At 40.3% G+C, this 12,241-nt stretch overlaps 1 protein-coding gene across 1 annotated transcript; it reads left to right on the top strand.

The window, feature by feature from the left end:
- Window positions 1–6,449: 6,449 nt before the first annotated feature.
- Window positions 6,450–12,241, top strand: LOC110538767 (uroplakin-1a). Its single transcript, XM_021625736.3, has 8 exons — window positions 6,450–6,527; window positions 7,017–7,123; window positions 7,387–7,587; window positions 7,752–7,826; window positions 7,958–8,065; window positions 8,679–8,855; window positions 9,338–9,421; window positions 9,605–12,241. Exons 2-8 carry the CDS (start codon window positions 7,058–7,060, stop codon window positions 9,647–9,649), a joined length of 756 nt encoding a protein of 251 aa, XP_021481411.3. The 5' UTR covers window positions 6,450–6,527; window positions 7,017–7,057; the 3' UTR covers window positions 9,650–12,241.

Here is a 12,241-nt window from a genome sequence, read left to right as displayed (position 1 = left end):
CTGGTGTACGGGAAAGCAATTACAACATGGCTTTCTTTTATTGCTATGTGGAGTTCATAATCATTCAAAAATTCAATGACTCATTTGCACCGGTATTTGTATTTAGTGTTTTAAAATGTTATTTTATCAACCATAATGACCCATAACTTCATAAACTGGATACAACTTCCCCATACAATGATTATTATCGACCTTCATCAACCTGGCCAAGGCTTTCGACTCGTCGGCAGACTCAACAGGGTTTCTCTAATGAATGCCTCGCCTGGTTCACTAACCAGTGTTGCCAACTTAGCAACTTTGTCACTATATTTAGCGAGTATCAGACCCCTCTAGTGACATTTCTTTTTTTAAATTGACTAGCGACAAATCTAGCAACTTTTTCTGGTGTTATTGGAGACTTAGGGAGACTCTGACGTGAAAGCACGTATAGTTCTTACTCTTCTCAACAAGCAGCAGGTGCTGCCGTGGGCCCCACCCAGGTCCCAAAGTACTCACAAAGTACTCACACATGGCCCAGTCCTCGCGCAGCAGTCCCTCCCAGCTGCAGCCAGAGCAGGAGATGTTCACCAAATGATTTGCGCATGCGGGAAGCCGCTGCTGGCTGATCCCGCCCTGGCTTACATTCAGGGCAGATTGTAAATGTAAAATGTTCTTTGTCTAAAATAAATCACTGCACAAAGATAAATCACTGTATTTGACTCACATAGCCTCAGTCACTTACTCACCTTGTCCACTGTGTGTGTGCCTCTCTGTGACATAAGTTAAACATCTAGCTGGCTAGCTCATCATGTCTCAGTCTAAACTGTACACTCAAAAATACAGAAAGGAGTGGGAATCAAACTCAGAATTCAAAGGCTGGTTGAAGCCATTTATTGGAGATGATAAACGGGCATACTGCCTGTAACCCAAACCGGCTGCGCGCGTGCGCATACATTTATTTTGTCCCCATACACCAAACGCGATCACCACACGCAGGTTAAAATATCAAAACAAATTCTGAACCAATTAAATTCATTTGGGGACAGGTAGAAAAGCATTAAACATGTATGGCGATTTAGCTAGTTAGCTTGCACTTGCGAGCTAATTTGTCCTATTTAGCTAGCTTGCTGTTGCTAGCTAATTTGTCCTGGGATATAAACATTGAGTTGTTATTTTACCTGAAATGCACAAGGTCCTATACTCCGACAATTAATCCACACATAGAACAGCCAACCAAATCGTTTCTAGTCATCTCTCCTCCTTCCAGACTTTTTAATCTTTGATCTTATATGGTGATGGCATCTATACTTTCATAGTATTACCACGACAAAACAGTTTGTCTTTCAATCACCCACGTGGGTATAACCAATGAGGAGATGGCACATGGGTACCTGCTTCTATAAACCAATGAGGAGATGGGAGAGGCAGGACTTTGTTAAGGGACTTTTTTTTTTATCAATAATGACTAATTATGTATACATTTCAATCAGGACTGACTAATCAGAATACTGTTATGTTAGTGTATAGATGTATGAATGTTATTTTAATCCTAGTACTGAATATAATGTGTCTAATTATAATCAAGAATTAGAACAATGACTGTCTGTTCCTTGGTAGAAACGAATGAACTTATCGTCAGACTGGCTAGAATGCTTATCTACACAGGGAGGCCTTGGCCTAGTCATAAATTATCTAAACTAGTGAAGAATGAGGTAGGAAGGCTTGAGAACTATACTGCCATTGTACCGGAGTGGAGGAGGGACGGGACAGTTTGAAACCTAATGACGTCATTTTCAGTTTAGAACCTGTTGTAAATTGTATCATGTTCAGTACTCTCGAGAATAAACGCTAGTGCTTGATTTTGAGACTGGTCTCCGCCCATTTTATGCAAATAAGTTTCTTACAAATCCTTAGAAATGAGTGTATTAATTTAATTGGGTAATAAACATATAGGAATTGAATTGCTCTAACAGACTTGCAGCGCGATCTGCGTCAGAAATAGAAATAAGTTCTATTTTAGCCCTTGGCATCGCAGACAGTCGTTGGTGCAATAATTGAATAACATGGGTTTCTAAATGTATTTTGCGACGCTCGCGCACGCAACATGTCCGGTCTGGTCAGCATGTAAGGCTGATTTCTACGCCAAACTTAGTGATGTAACAAGACACATGACAACTCATAAACATACTCAAAAGGCAAAGCCTTATAACAGTTCCACCCAAAACAAGCTGCCATTTATGGTTAAAAAAATTGACTCTGCAAAAAAGGCTGAGGCCACCATGGCATTAGCTATCATTGAACACTGTTCCATCTTGACATGTGATATTGGAGATATTGGAGAAGCATGTAGACCTGCTTTCTCAGACTCCACTGCTGCTACCCACTTCAAAATGCACAGGACAAAATGCACAGAAATGATTCATGGTGTTCTAGCACCATATTTTCTGAAAAAGTTGGTTGCAGATGTGGGTGACCAGCGTTTCAGCCTCCTCTTCAATGAGTCCACGGTTGTAAGTGTTTCTAAGTACCTGGGGGTTGTGATAAGGTACTTTAGTTACACCAAGCAGACAATTGTATCAACATTTCTGGGGCTTGTTGAGTTGGAGGGAGGAGATGCCAAATGTATAGCCCGTGCTGTTGTGGCTTTCCTCGAGAAGTGTTGTCTTAAAAAAGAGAAACTCCTGGGGATAGGGACTGACAATGCCTCTGTTATGACGGGGATTAACAATGGGGTCCATAAAGTGCTGAAGGAGGTGTATGTTCTTATTCACTGTGTGTGCCACTCTCTGCAGCTTGCTCATTTGTAGTTCTAAACATATTTAGGGTGTTTTTTACTCACTTTTTGTCTCTCCCACGATGTTATTCCTCTCTCCTACAGCGTCCATCACAATTACATGCACATGACCAATTATGCAAATTAGGCGATGACGTCATTTAGTAACTTCTTGCAACTTTTAGGACAGCCAATAGCTACTTTCCTTACTGAGGAGTTGGCAACACTGTCACTAACTACTTCTCAGATTCAGGGTTCAATTCTCAGGCCAATTCTTTTCTCTGTATATATCAATGATGTCGCTCTTGCTGCGTGTGATTCTTTGATCCACCTGTACGCAGATGACACCATTCTGTATACATCTGGCCCTTCTTTGGACACTGTTAATAACAAACCTCCAAACGAGCTTCAATGCCATACAACACTCCTTCCGTGGCCTAAAACTGCTCTTAAATGCTAGTAAAATGAAATGCATGCTCTTCAACCAATCGCTGCCCGCACCCACCCACCCGACTAGCATCACTACTCTGGACGATTCTGACTTAGAATATGTGGACAACTATAAATACCTAGGTGTCTGGTCAGACTGTAAACTCTCCTTTCAGAATCATATTAAGCATCTCCAATCCAAAATTAAATCTAGAATCGGCTTCCTATTTCGCAACAAAGCCTCCTTCACTCACTGCCAAACATACCCTTGTAAAACTGACCATCCTACCGATCCTTGACTTTGGCGATGTTATTTATAAAATAGCCTCCAACACACTACTCACCAAACTGGATGCAGTCTATCACAGTGCCATCCGTTTTGTCATCAAAGCCCCATATACTACCCACCACTGTGACCTGTATGCTCTCGTTGCCTGGTACTCGCTACATATTCATTGCCAAACCCACTGGCTCCAGGTCATCTATAAGTCTTTACTAGGTAAAGCTCCGCCTTATCTCAGCTCACTGGTCACCATAGCAACAACCACCCATAGCACACGCTCCAGCAGGTATATTTCACTGGTCATCACCAAAGCCAACATCTCTTTGGCTGCATTTCCTTACAGTTCTCTGCTGCCAATGACTGGAACAAATTGCAAAAATCACTGAAGTTGGAGACGTATATCTCCCTCACTAACTTTAAGCATCAGCTGTCAGAGCACCTTACCGATCGCTGCAGCTGTACACAGCCCATCTGTCAATAGCCCATCCAACCAACTACCTACCTCATCCCATATTTGTTTTTTTTCTGCTCTTTTGCACACCAGTATTTCTACTTGCACATCCTCATCTGCACATCTATCACTTCAGTGTTAATTGCTAAATTGTAATTACTTCGCCACTATGGCCTATTTATTGCCTTACCTCCTTACTTCATTTGCACACACTGTATACAGATTTTTCTTTTGTGTTATTGACTGTACGTTTGTTTATCCCATGTGTAACTCTGTGTTGTTTTTGTCGCACTGCTTTGCTTTATCTTGGCGAGGTCGCAGTTGTAAATGAGAACTTGTTCTCAACTGGCCTACCTGGTTAAATAAAGGTGAAGAAAAAAAAAATATATATATATATTTGTACTGTATTTGTGAGACATTCTACTGCACTGTTGGAGATAGAGTTGAAGTCGGAAGCTTACATAAACCTTAGCCAAATACATTTAAACTCAGTTTTTCACAATTCCTGACATTTAATCCTAGTAAAATTTCCCTTTCTTAGGTCAGTTAGGATCACCACTTTATTTTAACAATGTGAAATGTCAGAATAATAGTAGAGAGAATTATTTATTTCAGCTTTTATTTCATTCATCACATTCCCAGTGGGTCAGAAGTTTACATACACTCAATTAGTATTTGGTAGCATTGCCTTTAAATTGTTTAACTTGGATCAAACATTTCGGGAAGCCTTCCACAAGCTTCCCACAATAAATTGGGTGAATTTTGGCCCATTCCTCCCGTCAGAGCTGATGTAACTGAGTCGGGATTGTAGGCCTTGCTCACACACGCTTTTTCAGTTCTGCCCACAAATTTTCTATGGGATTGAGGCAGGGGTTTGTGATGGCCACTCCAATACCTTGACTTTGTTGTCCTTGAGCCATTTTGCCACAATTTTGGAAGTATGCTTGGGGTCATAGTCCATTTGGAAGACCCATTTGCGACCAAGCTTTAACTTCCTGACTGATGTCTTGAGATGTTGCTTCAATATATCTACATCATTTTCCTCCCTCATGATGCCATCTATTTTGTTAAGTGCACCAGTCCCTCCTGCAGCAAAGCACCCCGACAACATGATGCTGCCACCCCCTGCTTCACAGATGGGATGGTGTTCTTCGGCTTGCAAGCCTCCCCCTTTTTCCTCTGAACATAACGATGGTCATATGGCGAAACAGTTCCATTTTTGTTTCATTTCTCCAAAAAGTACTATCTTTGTCCCCATGTGCAGTTGCAAACCGGAGTCTGGCTTTTTTTATAGCGGTTTTGGAGCAGTGGCTTGTTCCTTGCTGAGCGGCCTTTCAGGTTATGTCGATATATGACTCAATTTAAGTGTATGTAAACTTCCGACTTCAACTATAGTAACAAGTGTTTCGATGCACCTGCCATAACACCGGCAAGTCTTGCAAGTATTTCACTGTAAAGTCTACTTACACCTGTTGTATTCGGTACATGTGACAATTAACATTTGATTTTAAATCTGTGTATGCGACCAATAAATTTAGATTATCTAGATTTTAATATAGAACCTGGACCCAGTCATTCAGATTATCCAGAGCCTCTGACATCTCACATCATGGCTTTGATACAACAGGAGACTAAAATAACGTATCTAGCTCCTTCAATAAAAAGGTTCAATAAAAATACAGTTTGTTGAAATGACATGTTACTAAAGCTTCCAAGGGTCTGTCTGTCTGTCTGCTTGCCCCCCCCCCCCCCCCCCTCCCCTCTGATTCTAAAAGTTCTACAACATAATGAACAACGGCAGCCTTTCTGTGAGAAGCCAGTGCACTACACAACAGCTCCTGCAGTCTGGGGAAATCTGACAAAGCGGCTGGATTAACAAGAAGTTCATATTTTAATCGATGTATAACACTTGTTTTTTTCATGAATGTTTATTTTTACTATTTCTGTCATTTTAATTTGGTGCTCTGCAATTTCACCGGATGTTGTCGAGGTGGGTCACTAGCGGGACGCCTGCACCAAAGAGATTTTAAGACAATAATCTACAAGTTTCTTCATAGACCAAATGTAATGTAGAGCCTAACAAAAGCATTATTGTGACATGAAATTACTTTGTAGAGGTTTTTAATCATCCATTCATGAGAAACACCATTCTCAACAATGTAGCCTACTACCCAATGCAATTGTCCTGTATCCTGTTTGAGTGTGAACAGTTAAGAAGATCAATGGCAAGTCTCCCCAGCAGATGTCATCATTGCTTTTCATCTCAACCTACTAATAGTAACGCCACTCAGTCCACTGGAATAGTGTATTATTGAGCTATGTCAAATAGGCCTGTTGACTATAAATTCAATGTTGCAAACTACCCAATTAGTCAATATACAGTACACACATACAAAACAATGAAGATGCATGTAAACATACTGTACAAAGATTTGTATTCATTTTTTGGAACTTGGGATCAAGACATGTGCAGACATGCACCATGACATCATGGAAGTAGACTACATTTAACAGCAAGCTGAGACAGGTGCTGAGCACAGCAGGTGCAACAGAATGACAGGTGTTTGGTCAACAGAAGAAGATGCTCAGGGCCTGACATCACTGCAGGGGAGGTAATGTTTGTTGTGTGTAAAAATAGATAATGTGACGATTGCTCTAACTCTAACAGTCTTTAAACCTGCTAATTTAAGAGACTGTTGTAACCTAAAAAGGTCAAGAATGGTTAAATACCGGTTGCTATAGGTGTAACATTATACAGCCTAAGGGTAGACTAAGGATTGATGGCTTCATGCAGAACTGCTCACTCTCTGTCTGGGCCAGATGTAGTCTAGGTTGATCATTAATCCATTTCTTGTGTCATATTTTGTAGTCAATATCTCAGTGTTTCCATTCAAAAGGACCACAATGCAATCTCTTGCTGCCCCAGACTGGTTGGACCACTTCTGTTGCTGCTAGTATGAATAAGATCAAGCCACTCCCTGGACACATTCCCATGTCTACAATTCATTACATCCAGCCAGACCCTACATTCTCTTGGATCTGTTAGGAACACTTGTACTTGGGTCTGTTAGTTCTTCACTGTCTTCTTCTTCTCTGCTCAGGAGCAGTGGGTTTAGAAGGAGCTGACAGAAGGACCGCTACCATGGCTGATGGAAAGGGATTAACCTGTCTTATGGTCATTCTCATCCTGGGGAATATATTTGGAGCTGTAAGAGTTGCACTTGATTTGATTCCTATAGTAGCTGTATTTTGAAAGTATTTTTTGAATCATATGTAATCATATGGTAGACAAATGGTGTGCAGATCTATGGTGTTTACTACAGTACATTCGATTTCTGGTCCTTTTCAGCACTATGCTGTACGGGTTGTTAACACTTTAAATTGTAATGTAGGATCCTGTTATAATAATGGGTTACAATTTGTTATAACAACTCTTAATAAACCTGTTATTACCTTATTACCTTATTATAGGCAGCAGGTCTTGCCCTTTGCGCTCTGGCCATCTGGGTTGCAGTAGATCAATTCAAGCTCTACCCTATATCTGGTGTGTCGGGGAAAGATGACATCTTTGCCGGGGCCTGGATTGCCATTTTCACAGGCTTTGCCTTCTTCTGCATGTGCGTCTTTGGTATCTTGGCTGCTGCGATGAAGAGCCGTGCCTTAATGCTAACAGTAAGACTATGATACTAAATTCATCACAATTTATTTGGTCACCGAAGTTCTTCATTTGTTCATCTGAAAAGATATAATTCAAGTGGAATATACGGTATGTCTATATCTCTTTCTCTGTTGTTCTTTTCAAGTAAAGGAAAATGTTGATTTTGTGATTTTGACAGTATCTGATCCTGATGTTGATCATCTACATATTTGAGTGTGCCTCGTGTATCACTGCAGTCACCCACAGAGACTATGTGAGTACATGGGAAATGGGCACCTTGGGGTACCTTCAGATCTTCACATTGTTTGACCAGCACCATTCTAGAAACACAACTTAAATGTATTCTACTGTTTTGTCTCATCCTCTCCTATGTGCTGTTTGTAGCTGGTTGGAAACAGTAATCTGGTGAAGAAGCAGATGCTGAAGTACTATGCAGCCGATGGTGACTCTGGCAGTCGGATCACACTGACATGGAACAAAGTGATGAAAGAGGTGACTGGTCACCAAATCAAAGGAATCTGTCAGGATAATCTGACTAATCAGAGCCACACCACACATTCCAAACAGATGACTAGCACGAAGAACAACTAAACCTAGGTTATTGTGTGGAATATCTGTTAGGGAAAGGTATCACATTCCACTTACATACAGTCACACACTCACACGCACACACCCTTGGGAGTAGCAGATGAATTGTCAGCTCTGACATGACATAGCATGTCCCTCTCTCTCCATCATCAATGCCAGAGTCACGCTGCGTCTCTGCTGGGTGAACCGGTTTGGACAGCCCAATAGTGTGGGAAACACAAGGGATGGGATCAGTTTGCTGCACAGGGACAGAAACAACCACTGCAGGCTGTGTTGATGTAGCTAGGATAAAGAATGTAGAGCTGAGGGTCACAGTAGACAATTGTCACAGTAAACATGTGTATCAGTAACACGTTCTACAAATACTTATACAGTAGCTCGTTCAGTTTGAGTGAAGTGAGTTAAGTCTGTCACAACATCAGTTTGTCGACTGAACAACTAAACTATTCCTGTTTGATTGAAGAATATTCCTCACCCAACTATTGTTTCTACAACATCCTCTCCTACCCTATTTCAGGTGGAGTGTTGTGGAACGGATGGCCCAGTGGACTGGATAGAGTACAACTCCACCTTCAGGGAGAAGTTTGGTACAGACTACCCCTGGCCCACCCACTGCTGCAAAAGGAAGAACAACTACGATGTGGTGAATGTGGAGGCCTGCAAGAATGGCCAGAACACCACCATGTTCACTAAGGTGAGAAAACACATTCCCATTGCCTAAAACCTAAGAGATTCTCTGGTTCTCTGATTTGCACTTAAAGGCTCAAGATTTAAGTAGCTCATAACCACAGATCTAGGATCTGATTATACAGTACCTGCCATGAATTATAACTGTACTGTAACTAATAACAGTATGGAAAATATCTGACCATGTACAGTATCAGTGGTTAGGGGTCATTTATACCTCCCACTTGAAAGTAAGCACATTCTTGAAGCACAAGCACATTGGGGCGACAGGTAGCCTAGTGGTTAGAGCGTTGGACTAGTAACTAAAAGGTTGCAAGATTGAATCCCTGTGCTGACAAGGTAAAACAAATCTGTCGTTCAACCCCTGAACAGGGCAGTTAACCCACTGTTCCTAGGCCGTCATTGAAAATAAGGATTTGTTCTGAACTGACTTGCCTAGTTAAATAGTGGTAAAATAAATAAAAAATGTTGCTCTATCTTTCTACCCAGGGCTGCTTCAACCACATTGAGTCTGTGTTCAGTCGATATACATGGGCTATCAGCTGGTATGGTTTCGCTGTGCTAATGTTTATGGTGAGTTTTCAGCTGGTCTACTTAGGTTGGTAAATAGTTAAGTATTTGTTGCAACAGTTTAATTACCTGAAAATTATTTATCGGACACTTTTGTCCAGTAGAGACATTATCATAAGATAAAGTCTAACAACACTTGCACTTTCTTGCTGTAAGTCAACATTCTCTTGTCTTTATTTGATTCAGTTCTTGCTGTTGATCCTGGCCATGGTGTACTACCTGCTGCTGTGAGAAGTTTGGAGGTGATGTCTCTAACCCATGTTTTTGACTTTCTGCTGAAGCCACACCAACCCTCACTTCAGCAACTACAGTGCCTTGCAAACGTATTCACCCCCTTGGCATTATTTTGTTGCATTACAACCTGTAATTTAATTTAAATTGATTTTTATTTGGATTTCATGTAATGGACATACACAATATAGTCCAAATTGGTGAAGGGAAATTTAAAAAAATTACTTGTTTAAAAAAATGTAAAAGAATTTAAAACGGAAAAGTGGTGCGTGCATATATATTCAACCTCTTTGCTATGAAGCACCTAAATAAGATCTGGTGCAACCAATTACCTTCATAAGTGACATAATTAGTTAAATAAAGTCCACCTATGTGCAATCTAAGTGTCACATGATCGGTCACATGATCTCAGTATATATACACCTGTTCTGAAAGGCCCCAGAGTCTGCAACACCACTAAGCGAAACCACCAAGCAAGCGGCACTATGAAGATCAAGGAGCTCTCCAAACAGGTCAGGGACAAAGTTGTGGATAAGTACAGATCAGGGTTGGGTTCTAAAAAAATATCTGAAACTTAAATCCCACGGAGCAACATTAAATCCATTATTTAAACATTTTAAGAATATGGCACCACAACAAACCGGCCAATAGAGGGCCGCCCACCAAAACTCACAGACCAGGCAAGGAGGGCATTAATCAGAGAGGCAACAAAGAGACCAACGATAACCCTGAAGGAGCTGCATGCGGAGATTGGAGTATATGTCCATAGGACCACTTTAAGCCGTACACTCCACAGAGCTGGGCTTTACGGAAGAGTGGCCAGAAAAAAATAAGCAAACAGGTTTGGTGTTCGCCAAACGGCATGTGGGATTCTCCCCAAACATATGGAAGAAGGTACTCTGGTCAGATGAGACTAAAATTGAGGTTTTTGGCCATCAAGGAAAACACTATGTCTGGTGCAAACCCAACACCTCTCATCACCCTGAGAACACCAAAAACACCATGTTTTCCATTGGCAGGGACTGAGAAACTGGTCAGAATTGAAGGAATAATGGATGGCGCTAAATAGAGGGAAATTCTTGTTTCAGTCTTCCAGAGAGATGAGACTGGGACGGAGGTTCACCTTCCAGCAGGACAATGACCCTAAGCATACTGCTAAACCAACACTCGAGTGGTTTAAGGGGAAACATTTAAATGTCTTGGAATGGCCTAGTCAAAGCCCAGACCTCAATCCAATTGAGAATCTGTGGTATGACTTAAAGATTGCTGTACACCAGCGGAACCCATCCAACTTGAAGGAGCTGGAGCAGTTTTGCCTTGAATAATGGGCAAAAATCCCAGTGGCTAGATGTGCCAAGCTTATAGAGACACACCCCAAGAGACTTACAGTTGTAATTGCTGCAAAAGGTGGCCCTACAAAGTATTGACTTTTTTTTTTGGGGGGGGGGGGGGGTAGTTATGCACGCTAAAGTTTTCTGTTTTTTTGTTTAATTACTTGTATGTTTCACAATAAAAAATATTTTGCATCTTCAAAGTGGTAGGCATGTTGTGTAAATCAAATGATACAAACCCCCCAAAAATCTATTTTAATTCTGGGTTGTAAAGGCAAAAGAAATAGGAAAAATGCCAAGGGGGTGAATACTTTCGCAAGCCACCGTACCTAATTTCTTAAATAACAAATGTCTGTGGGAATGATGACAGAAAAGTGTTTCTGATATATAGACAATGAACACTGTGTAGGGATTTTCCATCTTTTTAGGTAAATGGTCTCAAATTTGTATATTTTATTTATGTTTATTTTTTTAATAGTTTATTGCACTGTAAATTCTAGATGAACAAATGGTGATTGGCCTGCAAACTTCAATGTCCTAACTGCTTTGGTAATAGGATAGATATATAGTTCTTATCATTAAATGTACAGTACCAGTCAAAAGTTCAGAGACACGTACTCATTCCAGGGTGTTTCTTTATTTGGACTATTTGCTACATTGTAGAATGTAGAAAATAGTAAAAATAAAGAAAAACCCTTGAATGTGTCCAAACTTGAGGTGTGTCCAAACTTTTGATTGATACTGTAAGAGAAAATTTATATAAACCTTTCAAGAACATGATTTACATGGCTGTTGTGCATTTCAGATTTGTATACCATGTTCCAATTCTTGTTGAGTTGTGTTATATTATTAACAGATTAACAGTTATATTAATAATGATATTATTATATTATTAACAGAGATCCTTGCTCGGGGATTCTTGAAATTCAGGACAATCCTTGTCTGGGAAGGGAGACTAATTTGTATGGCTGTTTTTATTTTTTCATTATTTAAGCTTAAATATTTATTTGAGGTAATTTTCTAAATATTTTCAATATTATTGATTTCCATGTTGACTGTATGCCAGGAAATGCCCTTGTCCAGAGCAAACTCCCTGAAAGTGTCAAAAACAAAATTATGGCAAAAATGAAATAATTTAAAGAATCTCATGTAGTTTCCTGACTTACAGTATCTGAAAACTGTGATTCCTGAAAAAATGTGTCAGGAGTTTTGTTCATCTCCATCAGATTTGTCTATCTTTATTAAATGAATCAGAAATGAA

The sequence above is a fragment of the Oncorhynchus mykiss genome, chromosome 2 (genome assembly GCF_057628025.1).
Source record: "Oncorhynchus mykiss isolate SJ-2025 chromosome 2, ASM5762802v1, whole genome shotgun sequence".
NCBI lineage: Eukaryota > Metazoa > Chordata > Actinopteri > Salmoniformes > Salmonidae > Oncorhynchus > Oncorhynchus mykiss.
This window is presented reverse-complemented; position numbering and strand designations above follow the sequence as displayed.